At 37.6% G+C, this 22,588-nt stretch overlaps 1 protein-coding gene across 1 annotated transcript in view; it reads left to right on the top strand.

Annotated features, from left to right (window-relative positions):
* Positions 1–22,588, top strand: part of Erp44 (endoplasmic reticulum protein 44) — a 56,902-nt gene that overhangs the window by 22,920 nt on the left and 11,394 nt on the right. Inside the window, exons 4-9 of the mRNA XM_059254331.1 lie at positions 4,482–4,666; positions 5,862–5,977; positions 12,381–12,438; positions 15,612–15,728; positions 19,237–19,348; positions 20,253–20,394. Of these exons, the coding sequence (XP_059110314.1) occupies positions 4,482–4,666; positions 5,862–5,977; positions 12,381–12,438; positions 15,612–15,728; positions 19,237–19,348; positions 20,253–20,394 (730 nt within the window). The remainder of the gene's footprint in view (positions 1–4,481; positions 4,667–5,861; positions 5,978–12,380; positions 12,439–15,611; positions 15,729–19,236; positions 19,349–20,252; positions 20,395–22,588) is intronic.

Below are 22,588 nucleotides of genomic sequence, written 5' to 3'. Positions count from 1 at the left end.
TCTTCAATGCCCACCATCTTCTTTTGAAGTAAAGTGGTGCTTTCAGGAGCAGATGTATCTGACTGTCATAAAAAGCCTTAGGTTATTAAACATGTTAATGCCATATACTTTAGGTCTTTGAAGTGTTTGAAGATTATCTGTCTATCTAAATATATCTGTTTAACCTTGAAAACATACCTAATATGACTACAAGTTTGATTATTATAGATGGCTATTAACCTGTATTTTTTAATTATATATTACATTTCTAAATGAACTGCATAAACAATACCCCAATGAAGAGTAGAAAATACATATAGTATAGCAAAAATAACTTTAAATTTATATGAATAAACAAAAATCCATACCAACGTAAAATATTTTGAGATTAATAGTTGTGTTTTGGATTAAGGTAGATTCAGTAATCTACCCTTTTATCTCATCATTTTTCCTTTTAGAAAGAGATCTTTGAATTTAACTCCTTTGTTTAGCTTTTTTTCCTGACTATGACCAATAACAACTTGTAACTAACTCCTTTAAGTGATGACAAACATCCACAATCAATCTTTTGGGAATGTGGGTGTTGTTTTCTCTGAACTGTGTGTTACTGTTTGAAGGTTCTGGCATCTTTGGGGGAACCTTGAGAAAATTTAGGGTAATGGTTAAGTATAGGCTGGAGTAGCCTATGAGGCTGGACCATCTCAGCCAGCAGCCTTGAAGCTGTTCTGGATACAGAATTTGAGGAAGCTGTAACCAAGGCATTCTGAGATGCTGGATCACCCGAGACATTTGTTTTCATTAGTGTTTGGTCCCCTTGCTCTGAAAATATATAAACTTTTAAAGGTAACATACATATCTGCATTAAGTATAGACTATGTGTTGTAGACAAGTTAGGCAAGGATAATTTTTTTTGTTTTATGTTTGAGCAGGTAAAATATACATCACATGTTTTGTAGTTTTTCTAGGTTTATTTCTTTATATCTATAGCCAGGATTTTTAGGAGGTCTTTTTCAATCAAACCTAATCCATATCAACTAGGAATGAATCTACAGTCTCTCATTTTCTGTAGAAGTAAAAACATACCCAGCAGCACTCCCAAATAACAACACAGAGACTTATTATTAATTATAAATGCGCTGGTGATAGCTTAGGCATGTTACTAACTAGCTCTTACAACTTAAATTAATCCATATTTTTATCTATGTTCTACCACGAGGCTAGGTACCTTATCTCAGAATGGCATGTCCATCTCCTGCTTCCTCTACCTTTAAGAGGTTTTATTTAGTTTTAAGAATTAATAAATAGCAATATTTTTATTGTATATAACTTGTTTTGAAGTATGTACACCCGAATAGTTAAAGGTCACCTACAAATTTATAGCTTCTCTTAGTTGTAATTTTTATGGTAAAAGCACATAGCATGGGAGGGGGAAGAACAAGGGAATCCGTGGCTGATATGTAGAACTGAATTGTATTGCAAAATAAAAATTTAAAAAAAAAAGCACATAGCACACACACCCTATTTGCAGATTTTAGCATGTCATCATTAACTATTGTTACCTTGATGTACAAGAATCTTTGGATTTATTCCTTGTAAGTGTGATTATGTATTCTCTGACAAGCAGCATTTTTAGTTTCTCACTGACCTCTTAGTTACCCTGGTCTCCAGCAGTCGTCATTACACTTCTAAAAGCAGCCTCTTTTTTTTTTTTTTTTTTTTTTTTTAAGATTCCACATATGGTTGAGATCATGCTGTTTTGTCCTTGGTTCATGCCACTTAAACTTTCTAGGTTTATTCATGTTGTAACAAATGACAAGATGTCATTATTTTTATAGTTGCATAGCAGTCTCTCTTTCTCTCTCTCTCTCTGTCTTCATTCATCAGTGACTGGCATAGGCATTTAGGTGGTTCAGTCTTGAGTGTTGTGACCGTTGCTTTGGCAAGCGTAGGAGTGTGATCTCTTGACAACATTCTGACTGTACCTTTGGATATATAACCCAGCAGCAGAACTGACAGGTTCTTCATGTCATGTTCTCTCTTGAATCTTCTGAGGAACTTTACACTGTTGTCCATAATGACTCTTCCAGCGCTTACATTCTCACCAAAAGTAATACACAAGTTCCCCCTTTCCACCTCCTCACCAACACTTACTGTCTTTTGTCTTTTTATTAAGAGTCATTCTAATTGGAGTGGGTGATGTTTGTGTCCTTTCCTGTGTGTGTTGCTGGGGCCATGCTAGACTAGACAGGTTCTCTGCCACTATACTGTTTCTCAGCCTCTCCTTGTGGGTTTGAGTTACATTTCTCTGGTGGTAGTGATGTTGACTTTTTTCCCCATGTACCTTCAGATAACTTTTATCCATTTTTAAATTGAGTTCTTTGTACTTTTGCAGTATACTTATTTGAATTCTGTGTAAAGCTTTAAGTGTTGACTGTTCATTGTTACTTTACAGATATTTTCCAGTCAATAGATTGTCTCTGTATTCTAAAGACTATTTCCTTTGCTGTATAGAAGCTTTTTAGTTTGAGATAATCCCATTTGTCTAGCTTTACTCTTCTTGCCTATACTTCTGAAGTCTTATCCAAAAAAATTCTTGTCCAGGCAAATAGAATGAAGTATTTATCAGTTTTAAATTTTACTCCCTTAGGCTGAAACTTTTGATTCTTAGTGACCTTACTGATATCAAATACTCTATCTACCAAAAATCTGTTAAATTTCAAAGCAACAATACTGGTATTAATGTTTTAAACATTTTATATTCATGTTAAATATTTGCATGGTTTCAACCTCAGAATTGTAAAACCAAAGTGTAAGAATGAAATCTAGCTGGGCGGTGGTGGCACATGCCTTTAATCCCAGCACTCAGGAGGTAGAGCCAGGCGGATCTCTGTGAGTTTGAGGCCAGCCTGGTCTACAGAGCACGATCCAGAACAGGCACCAAAACAACACAGAGAAACCCTTGGGAGGGGGGGGGGAAATGAAATCTAAATTTCTTCCAAAGGGTCTCTCAGTTTCTCTCACTGTTGATCTCTTTTCTTTTTTCCTCCTTTGGAGGTAGAATAGGGACAAATGTTTAAGCTGGAACATACATATGTGTGTGTTTGTATGTATGTATGTATATATATATATATATATATATATATATATATATATATGCATTTATATTTCTCCCCCACGTTTCTTAGGCTTTCACATCTGGCTGCTTTTTCACTTTATAGTGTATGCTGAGTATTTCACTTTAGAAATATACAGAGGTTTCATTCCTTTATGTAATAACCTGGTACTTGGTATTATGAGTGCCCATCCTTAATTAAACCAGTCTCTAGGAGATACTTGGGAAAATTATAACTTTAAAAGAGATATTTTCAATTCTCTAGACAACAACATTGCTTCATCAGTCAGAGGAACTGTTTGATACAGTTTGAAAAGCATTTTAATTAAAAACTCCATTGTATTTATATATCATGTTCATTTGTCACATGTTATGTGTAGTGTGCTGGAGAGGAATGTGTTTTTGACAAGAAGGTCATTTTCTTGTGACTAAGCCACACTTTGTGCTCTTTACATTATTAAAGGTGCCTCTGCATCTTTAGAGCTTGTACTTGTTGTGGACCACTCTCACTCCAGTATAATTGCATCCATTCCTTGCTCATAGGGCCCAGAAACACACCCTCTCATTGTGTTTGCCGTCCAAGAAGAGCTTGTAGCTCATGGACTTTCTGGTTCTGCTTTGAAGTGATCAGCTCCTAAACCAGGCAGTTATTGGCTTTGTTAAATATGTATACCTTGTGTTAATAATTCAGATTTAAAGAGCTTTGGTAATGAATTGTGATTTCCTCCTTATAAATCCTCCATGGATTTTACCCGAGTATTATGTGATCTAAATTACATATTGGCTTTTATCCACCGTCTCTTTTGAGAACTCATGCTCCAACTTTAATCTCTAATATTCCTTTAGTATTCTCTAAATGCTTATCCTAGAGAGAAAACAATGCAGCCTTAACTTAGCAAATATTGTAAGTACTGCTGCCTCTTCCTGAGCACTCCAAAGGCCTTGGGATGCATAATGTAATTTACTTCCTGCTTATTGCCCTCCTCCTAGCTTATATGCTGTGAAGGCATAATTATTGTTGCTGTCTTTTTATTCAGATGTCCATCTGCCATACTTACTATGCTGCGTTTTTGCATTGTCTAGTTTGATTCATATAACAACCTTATTGTAATAGAAATTATCCTTATTGTAGCATGAAAAGTGAGGGCATCACAGTTTATGCACTTTTAAGGTTCACACAAACAGTAAGTAAACAGTAGCGTCAGAATTTAAGCTCAGGCAGTGAGTCCAGAGCCTGGTTCTGATAACCAGTATGAAGTCATGACTGAGTATTTTCTTTTCTCTTTCACTAGGAAAGATATCACTAAGTAATTGTAATGTTTCTGACTTTTGGACTAATCTGCTCACCCTGACTGAGTGATAGCTAACTTCTTTTCATGCATTCTTTTAGCTGATATAGCCCAGAGGTACAGGATAAGCAAATACCCAACCCTCAAATTATTTCGCAATGGAATGATGATGAAGAGAGAATACAGGGGCCAACGATCAGTGAAAGCGCTCGCAGACTACATCAGGCAACAGAAAAGTAACCCAGTTCACGAGATTCAAAGTATAGATGAAGTCACCACTCTTGATGTAAGTTAACTTATGGTGGATGAAATGTGCATTGCCTGTGTAATTAACACAAACAAACCATAATATGAATGCAGACTCTGCATGTTCTCTTACAGTTTACTGCAGTGTGTTTGACAATATGTATACTGGAAAGAATTTGTCTGGGATTAATTCTCAAGGGAAATGCTTAATGATTGCTGAACTTCCAGATAAATGTATAACATATAGTAAAGCTGCACTAATTGAGTTAATGTAGTACAAAGAGAAACCTGAACTATAAACAGAAGTAAATCAAGCATGCACACCAAAGTTTGCCTGTTTGCTGTGGTTGACACCTGCAGAGTATCTGCTTTAGTCTCTATTCAGCTCTATTATGATTTAGTGCCCTTTGAAATAGCCCCTCTTGATAAACTTAGCAAACTTGTTTCTTTGTAAGTTAAGTAATTAAACACACACACACACACACACACACACACACACACACACACACACGAAACACCAAAGCAAAAACTATAGTGTTTAGTCTTTATTCCAGTTGCTATCAGGTGACATGTTAATAAATTAGCCAGTTACCATTTCGCGGTTGTTGTCAGAGGAACATGAGTCCTGAGCCAGAGATGAAGGAATGTTATTGCTTACATCACAGCAGGCCTTGTGAGCCTATGAGCCTTTCTTGTTATTTCTGTCTCCTAGCCCCTGTGTCCTGTGATGCAAAGGACCGTGATGAATGGTTATACAGGCATACAGAATGGGTTGTGGTACAGAAAGGGATGGCTAGGCTTGGGGAGCTTGCCATTTCAGAGCAAACAGCAAATTCTCCTTTTTTGTCTTGAACAAAACAATCTGCCATACCTTAATATTTTGGCTGCAAGCACAGCCCTGAGAACTGACCTTTTTAGAGAGTGGACAGGGTCTTATGCAGTAAGCATAGGCAGTACCATGTGGAGACATGTGAGGGACCCATGGAGGAGTCTGAATTAATACAGTTTTAATGAATTGATAGTTACATTTTATTGTAGCATTACTGTTTTCAACCCAGCATAATTGTTGATAGTTTTGGACTAGGCATTAAATGCTATCACTGGATTCATAGTTATTCTTCAGTTGCAGATAACTGAACCACAACCAGAGCTGAGTTCCAGAATAAAGAATAAATGAAGTAGCATGCTCTTAGAACTATATATGTCACAAAATAATTAGATACTTTATTTTACAGCGCAGTAAGAGAAATATCATTGGATACTTTGAGCAGAAGGATTCAGACAATTACAGAGTTTTTGAAAGAGTAGCAAGTATTTTGCATGATGACTGTGCCTTCCTTTCTGCTTTTGGGTAAGTATATTAACCCAGCAGCCTGCTAGGGGGTGAGCTTGGCTATCCCATTCAGTTCTTGTTGTATTTGGCCATGTTCTAAAGATGTCCTCTCCAAAGATGACCTCAATCCTTTTAAAAACACCAATCAGTTATACATATGGCCAATCCTCTAAGGGCCTCAAAGTGTTTGTCATATTATGTTTCAGAATGTAGGTAAAAACACAGGAGGTAAAAAAACAGTGAGCTCTTTCATGCCCTGATTTCAATTCACTGACCCTTATGCCAGATAAACTGCTAACCCATGTCTGCGCAACTGGATGAGAATGTTCTCTTCTAGTTAAGAAGCATAGGTTTTGTTATCTTCCTTTATCCCCATATCTTTACCACCTTCCTTTATTTCTTTCTTGTCTGAAAATAGCACCAACCCCATACACCCTTCCCTCTGCTGGGGATCAGAACCAGGGCTTCTACATGCTAAGCATGTGCTCTACCTGATCTGGAGCCCCAGCCCTACCGTTCGCCCTTCTAAGACTGATCTCTTCATTCTTGGAAACTGTCCTTGTAGCTCTCCCTGGGACTTTGATCCATCAGTTCTCCCTGATTTCTCATGGTTTTACCCTGACCCCTTACAGAAACTGATTTCTGTTTTCGAAATCCCATTCCTCTCTTTTCTGACTCACCACTTTCATCTCTTGAGCTATAATGCCATCTCTTTCTTTTCATTTATACTTTTTTAAAGGCTAGTTTTTGCTTGGTTACCTTGACTTTCTCAAAGTCTTCCAAATAAAAACTCTTAGCTCTTTGGAAGCTGGCTTACACTTCCATCCTTCTAACAAAGCTTGTCTCCGAATAGTCACAATATGACTCCTTGATTGGCTAACCCAGCAGATTTTCTTCAGTTTAATCTCAAATTCCCTGAAGGCTGAGACATCACCTCCCCTCTTTTTTCTCTTGTCAACACTTGACATTGAGTCCCTCTGGTTTGCCCCTTACACTTCCTTTTTTTCCTTTTGTTCTTTTTTTATCTCTGAATGTAATGATTCGAAGTTCTGTCCTTGACCCTCTCTTCTCTGAGGTTATCTTAGCCACCTTTGGCTTTTGTACAGTGGGTCTTCTTTTATTTGGGGCTCTTAACAGTTATATTAGTCTGGTTGCAGTAGCTGCTCTTATACCTTCTCTATTTGATGGCTTATGCTCCAGGTCCTTGCTTTCATATTTTTGTGAGGTTTTTTTTTTTTTTTTTTTTTTGATGTTTCACTGTGAACATTATCAGTGTTTCTGAAGATCACTGTATAGCATGGGCAGGAAACACCTCCAGCCTGGGCTTTTGCTTCACTGCTGTCTGGTTACATAGCCCACCCCAGATACTCTGAGCTAGTCTCTGCCTCAGAGCCTTTGAACCTGCTGCTCTTCTGTCTGGAAGTCGTTTTAGGTTTTTCGAGTTTCCAGAGTGGCTGCACTAATGTGCATCCCCACCAACAGTGAGTGAAGGTTCCTCTTTTTCCACAACTGTACCAGCACTTATTGTCAATTGTGTTGTTGATCTTAGCCATTCTGAGTGGGATGAGATGAAATCTCAGAGTTGTTTTAATTTACATTGCCCTAATTGCTAAGGATGGTGAACACTTTTTGAGGTATTTCTTAGCTATTTTTATTCCTTCTATTGAGAACTCTCTATAGAAACCTACTCCACATTTTAAATTGGGTCATTTGTTTCCTTGCCTTTGTGTTTTTTGAGGTTTTTGTATATGCTGGTTATTAATTTTCTTTGAAATGCATATTGGCAAAGATTCTCATTCTGTAGGTTTCTTTTTCGCTCAGTTGTTTCTTAGCTATACAGAAGCCTTTTCACTTCACAAGGTTCCAGTTATCAGTTGTTAGTCTTAAATTTTTGACTAATGGAGTTCTGTTCAGAAAGCCCTTTTCTTGGGCTGGAGAGATGGTTCAGCAGTTAAGAGCACTGGCTGCTCTTCCAGAGGACCTGGGTTCAATTCCCAGCACATACATGGTGGCAAACAACCATCAATAGTGGGATCTGATGCCCTCTTCTGGCATAAAGTTGTGCATACAGATAGAGAACTCACACATTAAATCAATCAATCAATCAATCAGTCAATCAATCAATCTTAGAAAGTCCTTTTCTTCACCCATATCTTTCTGCCTTTCTTCTAGCAGTTTTAGTGTTTCAGGTTTTAAATACATCTGGATCTAATTTCTCTGCAGGATTATAGATATGGGTCAAATTTAATTCTTCTGAATGTGGACATCTAGTTTTCCCAGAAACCATTTGTTGAAGATGTCATCTTTTCTCCAGTGTATGTATATCGGTGCTTCTTTGTCAAATATCAGATGGTTGTAGATGTTTGGGCTTTCTATTTTGTTCTGTTGATTTCGTATCTTTTTTTGTGCCAGTTTCATACTGTTCTTTTATTCTTTTTATGGCTCTGTAATATATCTTAAGATCTGGGATAGCAGATTGTTTTTTTCGCTATCCAAAGTCTTTTCTGGTTCCATATGAATTTAAGATTTTTTTTTTTCTATTTCTGTGAAGGATGTTGTGGGTGTTTTGATTGGGGCTACACTGAATTTTGATAGGATGGATATTTTTACAATATTAATGATCATTTTTGCAATATTAATTCTACCAGTCTATGAACAGGATGTCTTTCTCAATCTCTTTCTTCAGAGATTTGAAGTTTTTATTGTAGATGTCTTTTACCTCCTTGGTTGGGTTTATTCTAAGATATTTTATTATCTTTGATGCTGCTATAAATTGGAAGTGTGCCCATGAGCTCTTTCTCAGTGTTTGTTGTTGGTGTGTAGAAAAGCTACTGATAGAAAGAAAGAAAGAAAGAAAGAAAAGATTTGATCCCTGCCTCTTTTCTGAAATTGTTGATTATTTCTAGAAGGTTTTTGGTGGAATATTTGGGATCTCTTATGTATAATATTATACCATCTGCGAATACCATCTCCCAGCAGACACTTGGACTCCTTTAATTTCCTTTTTCTTGTCTAATTGCTCCAACTAGTGTTTACAGCACTATATTGCAAAGGAGTAGTTGGGATAGTGGACAGCTCTGTCTTATTCTTAATTTTGGAGTAAAGCTTAGTTTTTCTTCATTTAGGATAATATTGGCTGTAGGTTTGTCATATATAGTTTTTATTATGTTGAGTTATATTTCCTCCAGTCCTACTCTTTCTAGGACTTTAAATCAAAGAAATATATTCTGTCAAAAATTTTTTTGCCTGCATCTATTGAGATGCTCATGTGATTTTTGTCTTTAAGTCCATTTATATGATTTATTATACTTATGGACTTACAGATGTTGAAACAACTCTGTATTTCCAAGATAAAGCCACCTTGATCATGGTGGATAAGCTTTTTGATATGTGTTTGTATTCAGTTTGCTAGTATTTATTGAGGATTTTACATCTCTGTTCATCAGGGATAACGTCTGTAGTTTTGTTTTGTTATTAGATTAATACTGGTTTTAAAGAACAGGTTTTGGAGTTCTTTTTCTTTCTTTTTTACTGCTTTCTTTCTTTTTTTTTTTTTTTTGTAGAGTTTTAGGAAAGCTTGGTTGTAGTTCTTTGAAAGTATGATAGATATCTGTTTTGAATCCACCTGGACCTGGACTTTTATAGCTGGAAAATTTTTAATTACAATTTCAATTAACTGCTTTGTTGTGGGTCTGTTTAGGTTGTTGGTCTCTTCTTGATTTAACTTTAATATTTTGGATGAATCAAGAAATTCATCTGTTTCTTTCATATTTTCCATCTTAATGGAATGAAGTTTTTAAAGCATTCTCTTATAATATTGTGTATTTCTTTGGTGTCTGTTGTAATGTTCCCTGTTTGTTTCTGGGTCATTTCTTGCTTTCGTTTTGTTAAGTGGGCCAGGAGTCTGTAGACCTTGTGAATCACCTCAGAGAACCAGCTCTTAGAGTAATTGACTCTTTGTATTTTTGTTTGTTTCTGTTTCTTTGATTTTATCATTCCTTGCTGTCTACTGGGTTTAAATTTGTTTTTTTCTTGTTTTTCCAAATTCTCAAGTTGCATCATTAAGTCATTTATTTGTGCTCTCTGATTTTTTAATGTAGGTGCTTAGGGCTGTAAACTTCCCTCTTAGAACTGTTCTTAATATGTCCCAGAGACTTTATTGTATTGTGCTTCATTTTCAGTTAGTTCCAGGGATATTTTGATTTCTTCTTTGACGCACTCATCATTTAATTTCAATATTTTTACAATATCATACTTGACTAGTGCATTTACATTTCTACCCCTCCTCCTTCTCCCTCTAACTCAGCTTATCCCTCTACTTCCTCTCAAATTTATGACCTCTTCTTTAACTATTCTTTCGTGCATATACATGTGTACATATATGTACATACACACACACTCACATTCATCCTGCTGAGTCCATGTAGTGTGTATTTGTTTAGGGCTGACCACTTGGGATTGGTAAGTAACCTGTTAGTAAGTAGCCTCATCCCTAAAGAAGATCGATTCTTCCTTTTCCAGCAGCCATGAATTGCCTTATCTCTTCATCTAGGGATGGGGCTTGCGAGAGGTCCCCCATCCATGTTGGAATGTCAGCTGTTATTATCGTTGCCCAGGACTTGTTTATGTAGCCAAATTGTTGTGATTTCTTGGGTACAGCTTCCTTGTCATATAGAAGACACAGTCCCCCAGCAGACACCCAAGTTCTCAGGCTCTTGCAGTCTTTCTGTCCCTTCTTCTGTTTCCTGAGCCTTAGGGTTAGAGGTTATATTGGAAATGTATCAACTGGCTTTGGTACCTCATGGCCAGTTGTTGCCTGAATTTTAAACGGTTGTGGATTTCTGTAATGGTCTCATTCTCTTGACAAAAGAAGCTTCTCTAATGAGTGATAAGCTACATGTTTCTGTGGATGTAGTCAGTTTAGGAAAACAGAAGTAGTAGGTTCTTCTCTAGGTTCCATGACCTCACCAGCTGTGGGTAGTTGGTTAGGTTTTCAGTACAAGCCATGGATTCCTTCCTGTTGAGCAGCCTTAACTCCAGTTACACAGCTTTCGTTGGCCCCTAATGGGTACCACTATTACATCCTTGGGAATATCTTGTCATGCTCGTCATTGCCTGCTTTGCAGGCTTTATAACTGGGTAGGGCTATTGTGTTCATTCTTCTTTGGCTGTTGCATAGCACCTTTGGATATTATGAGAGTAAGTCCTCAGGGAGGAGGCTTTCAGGTCAGTTACAGGTTGATTCCTCCAAGTCCTGTGTCCAAAGTTTTTGTGTCTTCAGCAATGGGATCTTCCCTTCAAGTTCTAAGGGGCAACTAAGGGCAGTGTTAATACCCTGTGTTAGTTAGAGAGTCTCTTCAACTACCCCTACTAACAACTAGAAGGAAGGTTCTCCAGGCCTGACACTTAGGTTTTTGTTGGATAGTTATGGCTCTTGGAGGGAGCATCACACCAAGTGGTGTAATTTAATTTGAACCACACATATGTGTGCATTTGTGCGTGCGTACATACACACACACACACACACACACACACACACACACACACAAAATTTATGTATAAATGTATATGTACTCTTAAGTAACCATAAAATAGTGTTTCCCTCTGGTTTTTGAGACATCTTCAGTGTTACTTTTCCCTCTTCCTTTTCTCCCTTTTTCTCAGTATTGCCCTTCCTCCCTTCCTCCCAATAAAATGCCCCAGTTTTCCCTCTCATAGCTCCTCTCCTCATTCCCCACAGAGTGCCTTCCTTACATTCATCAGTTAGCACCTTTATTTCTTTTTCTGGACTATGTAGTCAGAAACTGAAGGTGTATTGGTGTTTATTTAATCCACAAATTATGTAGGAGAAGAGAAGAATACTCTTTTCTCTAAGGCTTTTCTAGTTAAATAATTGTTATACAAGACCAAATATTTGTTTGCCAGATACTGTAGTAGGCCCAGAAAATGACAATGTCCAAGTATACAGACATGCTGCTTTCTAAAACTGTGTTTTTTATGATATTGGTTAGTTCTATTCATTTGTTCTTAGAATTGCCAAATTTAAAAAGTAAGAAGTAGAAAGTTAATGTATTTTTTATTGATATATGTGAACAAATAAATGTCCTTAATCTATAGGTAGAAATCAGTCTAGAGTCAAAATGACTATCATGCTGATCCGTTCAATCCAGACTTGTAAAATCCTAATACCAAAGCAGCTGACTGTAATGTTACTTTAAGAAGTCTGCCTTGTATTAGTTTGCTTTTAAATATATGGTTATTTTGGTATTGCATAGTCTAGTGAATGGGATAAGTAGTGAACAAGTCTATATTTCATGTTTTTATAATTCATACATTGCAGTGATTAGTGAATTCTGTTTTATTAAAGTACATTGTTTCAAGTGTTTTTCTTAAAACATTATTATTTTTTCCCTCCTATCAGAGATGTTTCAAAACCAGAAAGGTACAGTGGAGACAATTTAATCTACAAACCACCAGGGGTGAGTTGCTGTTTCACAGTGTGCTTAAGACACCATATTTAATACACGTATAGTATAAGCAATGGCTTTGTTTTAAATGCTAGGAGAAGTACTAGGGATTGAGCACAAGGCTTGTGTATGTCAGGCAAGTGCTCAGACACTTCTACATCCTGGCTCTTTTCTATTTGTGAAGCAGGGTCTCACGAAGGTGCCTGGGCTTGCTTGAACTTGAGACCCTCCTGCCTCAACCTCCAGAGTAATATGGATTAAAGGCTTGTGCTACCATGACTAAGTGATGTAATTTTGAAAAGTGTCATGGTCTAGTAACCCATGTTCAGAGTGAAGGTTGGGCAGCAGCAACCTGAAGTCACAGACCTGCAGTGACATTGGAGTCCCCTGGCTCCAGTTCTTTTCCCCCCCTCTTCTTGCACTCAGATGCTGAGCAAGCCATGTTGGCCACTCCTTTGCATTGCTCCTGCCCACCTCCAGACCTGCTGGGAAATGACTTAGCTTTTCCATAGTGAAAGCACTTAGGTTGTTTTCAACTTGGCAAGTTATTTTCCCTTTCTTCCTTTTTCCCGAAAGAAAAAAAAAAGATATAGATAGTATTTTTTTTTAAGATTTATTTATTTATTATGTATACAGTGTTCTGCTTGTGTGTATGCCTGCAGGCCAGAAGAGGGTACCAGATCTCATTATAGATGGTTTTGAGCCACCATGTGGGTGCTGGGAATTGAACTCAGGACCTTTGAAAGAGCAGCCAGTGTTCTTAACCTCTGAGCCATCTCTCCAGCCCATAGATAGTATTCTTTAGGAGAATTTCATATAATATTGTATTTATTCCCCCCTAAACCAACTTTTCCCAGATTTATTCCCCCTTCCCTGCCCATTCAACTTTATCTCCTTTTTTTTTTTAAATCCATCAAGACCAACTTGTAGTACTTAACTATTCTTAGGTGTGTGACCTTCCACTAGAGAGTGATTGACTTAGCAGGTACTACACTCTTGGAGAAAGCTAGCTGTCCCTGTAGTTATTGGTTACCAGTAACTCAACTGATGGCATGGGATTGTGTTCTAGCTCCCCTCCCCATGTAGGATTTGGTCTGGTTTGGGCTTACACAGGTCTTGTGCATGCTGTCACAACAGCTGTGAGTTCATGAGTGCAGCTGTCCTGCTGTGAACAGAAGACGCTGTTTGCTTGTGCTCACTAACCCCTCTGCTTCTCACACTCTTTCTGCCCCTCTTCTGTACTGATCCCTGAGCGAGCCTTGGGAGGAGAGATGCAGTGTATATGTTCTCTTTAGGGCTGAGCATTCCATAGTTTCCTATTCTCTGCACCTTGGCCACTTGTGGAGCTCTGTGTTAATCACCATCTATGCTGAGAGCCGAGAGATGAATCAATCTGTGGGTGTAAAACGATGAGTTGTTAAGAGTCAGTTTATACTGTGTCTATTTGACAGAATAACAGTGGTAGGTTCTCCCCTTGACTAAGTTTTGTTTTTAAGTGTGTTTAAACACTGAAATAGTTGATTATGCCAGAGTAAATGGTAGGATCAACTAAGAAGCAAAATTTCCAGGAATGTTATCTCAAATTGACATGAAAGTCTATCAGTATGAATGTTTCACATCCCAAAGATAGAAACATGAATATTTTTTTCAGGTCATAGTTTGTTTTGTTTTGTTTTTTTTTGGTTGTGTGTGTGTGTGTGTGTGTGTGTGTGTGTGTGTGTGTGTGTGTGTGTGTGTGTTGAGACAGGGTCTCTATTATGTAGTTCTGCCTGTCCTAGAACTCACTATATAGACTAGGCTGGCCTCAAACTGAGAGATCCACCTGCTTCTGCCTCCTAAATTCTGAGATTAAATTATGTGTCACCACACCTGGCCAACATCACAGTTTTTATTTTAATGTGTTTATAATGTTTTGGCACTAGAATTAATTTTTATGTAGAGAAATAATTAATCATTACTTTTGTAGCTCATTTTCAATTCCTAATTCAGTCAGTGTTTGAATCCATTTTCTTTCGTTATAATATAATATCTAAGGTGGATGCTTAAGAAGAAAAGGTGCTTCTTTTGCTCACACATGAGAAGCTCAAAGTCTAGGACCAGGTGGTTCCTTTTGTTTGATATTCTTAAGGCTCCCTTGAACTGTCACAGCATGGTGAAGGAGTAGAAAGGAGAAAGATGTACAAAATGGGCTGTGTGGTGAGAGGAAACCGAGACTAACCAAGAGCAAATTTGCTCTTTTATGACAAGTTAATCCTGCAAACCTACATTAATCCCTATGGGGGAGGCACCTCAGTGACCTAATAATGACTTTCCACACTCCACCACTTTGTTAAAAATTCTATTGCTTCTTGAATCGTCACATGGACCAAGTTTCCAGCTCGTGAACTTTTAGAGGCCACACACAAGCTGTCTTCAAACCTGGACATGTGGGCATTTGCCTGTGTTTTCTTAGGTGTGTTTCTTTAATTGTAGTTACTCAGTGGTATCATTAAGAACCCAGTAGTGTCTCAAGTGTAATGTGGGCATTCAGTGAGCATGGCCGCTGGCCTTAGGCTGTGCCTTCTGGCTGTATTATGCTGGGAGTGTTTCTTAGCTTCTGAGTGCTTTGGATTTTGTCATTAATAAAAATAAGTGGTGGAGGTAATAGAACATGCCATGTGGAGAAGTAAGTGACTTATCACCAAGTGCCAAAACAGTGCTGGACACAATAAGCTTACTGAACTGAATGTTAGTTTTTAAATCGTTGTCTACGCTTTGTGTGCTTTAATTTTGAGTGGAAACAGTCATAGGTGATTCTTACTAGAGATGCACTTACCTTAGATTTCCCAGCATCTTTTCTTTTTCAAAGTATGTTTGACTGTCCACATTTTCTAACATTTTCTATTAAAAGGAATAGCTTAATTAATTCATTTGGGTAATTCTCTTTATGTAGCTGCCTGACTTCGATGAAACTGATGATAGATAATTGTCTTAAATCTGAGGGGCAGGGATCTTTTATATCACAAGTTAGATTACCAAGTTCCCAATTAGCACAGATTTGTCCTTTTTTAAAAAGGACAAAACTATTACCTTCTTTCTTAGAAATTCATATTTGATGTTTCTGAGTTAGTAGATGGATTTTAAAATGTGGTTTTTGCCTGCAAAGGTTACAGTAATCTTAATTCTTATTTCTGTGTTTGTAACAGCGTTCTGTGCCAGACATGGTGTACTTGGGATCTATGACGAATTTTGACGTAACTTACAACTGGATTCAAGACAAATGTGTCCCTCTTGTCCGAGAAATAACTTTTGAAAATGGAGAGGTATGGACTCCAGTGTGGGTGATTTTAATTCTGTTGTGTGAAAGAACTCATTGCCTCTGTTCCCATGCTGTTTAGAGTTACCAGTTGTGAGAGTCGTACATTGGGCACAGCTTTATCTTAGCTGTTTTCATAGTGCGTTGGCACTGGCTTCACACCTTCCCTATTCTAGAATCCTTCTCGCATTTCTAGTAATAGCAACAGCCGTTAGTACTCTTGAAAATGAACTTGAAAGTAACTGATGTGCTTCTGATAGCCACCGTTGGGTACAAGTCTCTGTTTAAGGGGGCACCCGTTAGAAGGACAGGTCCTTTGCCTGTAGAGGTTTTTCTAGTTCCTGTCTGTTCTAAAAGAATACAAAAATACAATTGAACGGTTATTCTGAAATCTTTTTCATTTTGTTCCTGTCCTTAACTTTGAGAACAAGGACAGATTAGTCTCTCTGTAATAATAGTTCACCAGATGAATGGATGTCTGGTTGTTTCTTGATTCCATAGACCTTTTGTGTGTTTAGCATACTTACTTTTCTTTCTTGCCTTAGCTCAAAGGCTCAAAGATTTGAACAATGGTACATGATACACGTGCTTTGGCAGTTCTTGTCAGAATAGTTTCAGAAACAGAATTTCAAAGTTGAGACCTGGAAATCTTAATTAAACATTTCCTTCCCCCTGTGGAAGTTGCCACATTTAATAATTCTCTTTTGTTTTTATTTTTTATTTCTTTTATTGACTCATTGTGTATAATGGGGGAAGGGCTTGCAAGTTGGTTCTCTTCTACTATGTTTGGTGGCAGGTTCTCTTGTTTCTGTGTGAACTGTGTATTCCAGGCTGTTGCATGTGAGCTCCTGCAGATTCTCCTGCTTCCTCCTCCCATCTCCTTGGGAGAGGAGCTGCAGATGTGTGAAAGGAGGTACAGATGTGCAAGAGGAAGTACAGGTGCTTCTGCATCTGACTGTTTGTATGAGTGCTAGGGATCTCCCTTGGGTCATCAGGGTCACAGAGCAGGCCCTCTCAGCCACCAAGCCATCTCCACAGCCCACATTTAATGATTCGGAAGATGCAGTATATGTTGGAATCCACCACCCATGCATTACTAAACCATAGGAAAGCATTTCTTTCTCTTGAATCAGGTTGTCTTAGAACCTTTCTGAATACTTTATACATGCTTAGTAAAGAATTTGTTGGTGTAGACACGGATAGACATAGAAGCCTGAGAAGCATGAGCTACCAGCTGCTGCATATTTCATTTTGGAAAATTCACTGCTATGTATTTCAAACTAATATCATGTTTCCAAATCTGTTTGTTGTTTCTCTCTAAATAGTTGCATGTTCATGCATACTTCTGTGGCGTGTAATAAAGTCAGGTGACATGTGCTTTTATTTTAATTTCCTAGTTCTTAAATCTCCTCTGTGAGAAGTGGCCAGTCTTCTTTCACAGTAGTATTGATTAAGTAGCACTCATTTCTTTGTTTTTTGTCCTGTGTTGCCCAGATCCTTCTGTATGGAAAATCTGGGAGCAAAACCAGAAATGAAATGAGGTTATCTGTCCTCGGGGCTTGTCAGTCAGTATTTGACATGTCCAGAGAAAGGAACAACATATGCTCAGTGCCACCTGAGGGACACTAAGGAAAGCCTTGGAATTCAAAGAGAAAATTAATTTTTCCTTTAGAAACAGGGTGGGATGGGGGGCTCCTTTCACGAGGAGACAGTGCAGTCCTGAAGCAAGGCTGAAAGAGAAAGGGATGCTGAGGAGTGTGGAAGTAGGAGAGCGCTGTCACTCGTTTGCATGCTTACCATGCTAGTGAGACTGTGATGTGGACAAGCAGGCAGTTGGAAGCCTACCTGTTAATTCTAGATTGAACTTGGTGCGCAGAGCTAAAGTATCCTATGAGCTGATGATGGAAACTGTTGCGCTAGGGGAAGGTGCAAGCTAGGACAGAAGAGTACAGAGAGAGAAGCGCGGATCAGTAAATAAGCATTAACAAACCATAATCCAAGAGAGAAAAGATGAGGAAGAAGAAAATTAAATCAAATTATCAAAAGATGAATGTTATGCCAAGAAATGGGAGCAGGGGAAGATGGGGAGTGATACTTAATAGATGTAAGGTTTATCTTTGGGGTGACAAGTGTGTTCTGGAGGGAGTGAGGATTTTTGCACAACCTTATGAGTATAACAGCAGATTGTCCATTTAAAATGGTAGATTTTTGTGGATGAGAGTTATCTCTCAATTAAAAGAAGGGATAATATAATAAGTTTAATTATTTATCCAAATATACAAGTGAAACCAGTTTAAATGTGAGATAGGAACCAAAAGGAAGCCTTTTGTCTCATGTGATAGGTCTCAGGGATTTAAAAAATGGTTATTAAATTAGGTAAATGATATCTGTGCTTCATACTGAGGCAGTTTGTAAATCAAAAGGCCAGCTAGTGTAGATAACTACATGAAGAGGACCTTTCTGGACTTCTTCATACAAATAAGAAGATGGCATTTGTTAGAATTAGATGACTCAAATCTATTGTCTCAAGTTTCTTATACTCTCACATAACAAGAATACAAGGGTTTTTTTTTTTGTTTGTTTGTTTGGTTTTTTTTTGTTTGTTTGGTTTTTTGTTTTTCGAGACAGGGTTTCTCTGTGTAGCTTTGCGCCTCTCCTGGAACTCACTTGGTAGCCCAGGCTGGCCTCGAACTCACAGAGATCCGCCTGGCTCTGCCTCCCGAGTGCTGGGATTAAAGGCGTGCGCCACCACCGCCCGGCCAAGAATACAAGTTTTAATAGCACTTTGCCATTTCACGGTGCCTTGTATGTGTGCATATTGAAATGACGAATGTGGAACTTTGTCTTCGGTTCTTAAAACACTTTCCACCTTTGGGTAGGTCTCACATAGTGGAATGTATTGATAATACACTTTAGAATAAGCATGGATTTATGATTCAGATTTACTTATTGCTGGCACACTTGTGTTTACAGTTTTACTTGTGAAGACTGGCAATACTAATCAATGTTCATGTCACTCCTGGATTAAGAACTGACTATAATTCTTTCTTTGCTCACCCTAACTGGCTTCAAGAGGCTGCCCCTGTAGTCATATATGTAGTACTGGCTAACACAGTTGTTCTCAACCTTCCTAATGCTGTGGCCCTTTAATATAGTTTCCTCATGCTGTGGTGACTCCCACCCATACAATTATTTCATTGCTACTTCATAACTGTAATTTTGTTACTGTTATAAATCATTATGTAAATATCTGAAATATGTGACCCCTGGGCTAACAGATTGGCCAAGGACCTTTCAGATGAATCCATGTCTATAACAGCAGTGCATTCCTTAGTGTTCAGACCTAAGATGCAGATGGTTGAATTCCTTCTTTTTAAGTCTTGTTTTTCACACCACTGGAACCCTTTTTTCCTGATTATTTGCAATTGTTAGTTACATGGATCAAGTCCACACTTGGAAAACAGCTAACCTGAATAGAGAGGCCACTGATCTTCATCAAAAACCTCTTTCTGCAGGAATTGACAGAAGAAGGACTGCCTTTTCTCATACTCTTCCACATGAAAGAGGATACAGAAAGTTTAGAAATATTCCAGAATGAAGTAGCCCGGCAATTAATAAGTGAAAAAGGTAGACTGTTTAAGGTGTTTATTTTCATCTTTTTCTCACTACCTTTCTGTTCCTTTCCTGTTACGTATTTGGCCTAACCACACTTAGGCTAAAAGTTTAATCAGCTATTTTAACATGTGGGTTTAGATATAAAGGCAAGGAAGCAGTGGAGTTATGATGTGAAGCGGTATTTTCTGTGTGTTTGCTCTTGTTTTCTGTACCATGACTTGTACAGAGGGAAAAGAACAAATAGCATGAAAAGTGGTCCTATGTGAACAGTGTTGTTTAGGGACCCCTTTCCTGGTACTTAAGTGCTTCTCTGACACATTCCAGAGACATTGCTAAGAGACAACACACTCTGATCCACATTTATTTCTGTATGAAAGTTGAGCAGCTGTCTGCATTTCTCCATGGTATTTTAGCAGAATTTGGGGTATCAAACAGCTTCTCGGTACTGAGGATAAAAAGTCAAATGATGTGAACTGGTGGCATGGTAAAGAGCTGCCTATTTGAATCATTTAGTAGACATTCTGGGTCTAAATTAGATTAAAAAATAGCCAACTAGGCCCCAAGGGGCATGAAGATGGTCCCAAGGGAACAGTGTATGTGTTAGACTTGGGGACTTGCTGTCAGAATCTGGGGAGCCTACACAGCAGATGACTGCCAATTGAAGAAATAAAAAATTCACAATAGCATTCAAACTTGAGTGTTCTTATCATTTCTAAGGGGATTATACTCTGCCCTGAGAACTAAAAAAACAAAAATGTGCTTCTTTTAAATATTCTGTTTAGGTTCTAGTTTTCCTGGTCTGTATTAATTTCAAGAATATTGATGTTGTTGTTTATTATGCAGTTTTTGAGAGTTCATAATCAGAGAATGCAGTTAAAATTCTAATGTGGTTCTTAAAATTCTGTTTCTTTCAAAGGTACAATAAATTTCTTACATGCAGATTGTGACAAATTTAGACATCCTCTTCTGCATATCCAGAAAACTCCAGCAGATTGCCCTGTCATAGCTATTGACAGTTTTAGGCATATGTATGTTTTTGGAGACTTTAAGGATGTATTGTAAGTATCTCTTTTTGTTCTTTTTAAAATTACTGATACATCCCACAAAGTTGAATATAAAACAATTGCTTGTTTGTTTTACATAGCTGTATATTGTAAAAGTAATATTCGGAGTGGATGTAATAAGTTTGAGTGGTTCCTCATACTTTCATTGTGTGTGTGCCATCACTGACACTGAATTACACTGACACTGACACTGAATTACAAATGTTAGGTAACTGGGAACTAATCTCTAAAAGAAAGATTGTGTACTGTGAGAAATTCGCTTTACTCTGAGGTTAGTCTTTGCTATATCAAGGAAAATACATATCCTAGGTCAGCTGAAACATTGCTGGTAATGTTTGTTTGCTCATGATTGAATGTTGTAAGAACATTAAGGGCATGTATATACAACTCAGAATTATTCTATGGCCAGGAATTTGTAATGGCATGTAACTAGAAACTTTCCAAGGACAGGTACTAATAAACATAGAAGCCTTTTGATTAATACAGAGACCAAAATCTTTCTAGCTTCAGGGATGTGAAGTACAGCAATTAAAAGTTTGCAGTATTAATATATGAAAATTGTAAGCAGTACAATTTAAGTAATTCACACTTAAATATTTCTTGAAGAATTCACTTAAATTTTCTAAATCTCAAAATATTCTGCAAGAGATAAATTGAAGCTTCACTGAAGAATAAGTAATCCCACATACTTCTGAATATTTCAGTAGAGATGTGAGTTTTCAGAGGTTCTGAAACCCGTGTAGTATTGAGTTCTTCCTTGAGCTGGTCACTGAACTGCTGTTCTTTCTTCATGTATAAAGTAGGGTTGATAGTAACACTGCCTAATGAGAGCTTTGTGAAAATGAGTAAGACATGATGGCTGTTCTATAAGCCTTGAAGTTGTAATAAATCCTAGTAGATGGTTGTATTATAACTCATAAAGTATGTCAAAGGTCATTTTTAATTTTACTTACACTCAAAGAGTATCATTTAACCTATTAATTCATCTAATGTTTTTCTACGTCTTCTAAGTGATAGTCATTATGCTGGATATCAAGTGTGTAAAATCTACTATGACTGGGTCTTCTGGAGCCTGATGCTGGCCCCATGCTGGGCAGGTGGTGGGACTTTCTCCTGTTAGAGATGGTTTGGAGTTTAGGTCTGTGGATGTTGACCTGTTGCTTGAACCTAATTGGCTGGTTTGGAACCTGGAGGCTTGACTGGAGGCTGAGGAGTATGCAGGTGTTGGCTAAGTCTTTGGCTTACAAAGGAGCACAAAGTTAGTGGAGGAAACACTAAAAACCAGAGCAGAGGAGCCAGAGAGGTGAGTCTGCAGTTGCCTCTAGAGGCCCTCTAGAGGTTTGATTCTCAGCATCTACATGGTGGCTCACAACCAAACTCCAATGCATCTAACATTTGCTTCTTGCTTTCTGTGATACATAGACATACTGCATATGAAACACTTAAAGACATCAAATTTTTTTTAATTAAGAAAATAATCAGAGCAGAAACAAATGAAATGGACTCTAAAAACCATAGAAAGCCAATGAAACAAATTTTTGAAAAGGTAAATTGAAAAGCATTTAGCTGGACTGCAAAAGAAAGGCTCAGTAAATAAAATCAGAACTAGAGGAGTCATTATAAATTATGTTACATAAATAAAATGGATAAGAGTATCAGAAATAAAATGAAAAATGTGTGAACAAATTGATAACCTTAAAGAAATGAACAAATTTATAAAATGGAATCATGAATTAATAGAGTTCCTGTAATGATGAACTATGACCTGAAAATATAAGCTAAAATAAACTTTTTTCTCCCCCAAGTTGCTTATGGTCATAGGTGTTTTATCAAAGCAACAGAAAGCAAACTAGAACAATGTCCCAAAAAAATTAAATCATTATGTCAACATGATATCTGCACTCCCACAATTCATTGCAGCACGTGGATGCAGAATCAACCTACATCTACATCAGCTGAAAAATGGGTAAAGAAAATGTGGCCTATATACCAGGAGTACTATTCACCTGTCAAAGGAGGGAAATCCTGTCATTTGTGATAACATAGATAACTAAGGGAGATATTAAGTGACATAATGCAGGCACAGAAAGATAAATTACATAATCTTACTTTTTGAATAAGATGATTGTGTGATCTTACTGTATGAGAGTGAAATGGTATTGAACTCAAAGAAATGAGAGTAGAATGG

This window comes from Peromyscus eremicus, chromosome 2, assembly GCF_949786415.1.
Source record: "Peromyscus eremicus chromosome 2, PerEre_H2_v1, whole genome shotgun sequence".
Taxonomy (NCBI): Eukaryota; Metazoa; Chordata; class Mammalia; order Rodentia; family Cricetidae; genus Peromyscus; species Peromyscus eremicus.
This window is presented reverse-complemented; position numbering and strand designations above follow the sequence as displayed.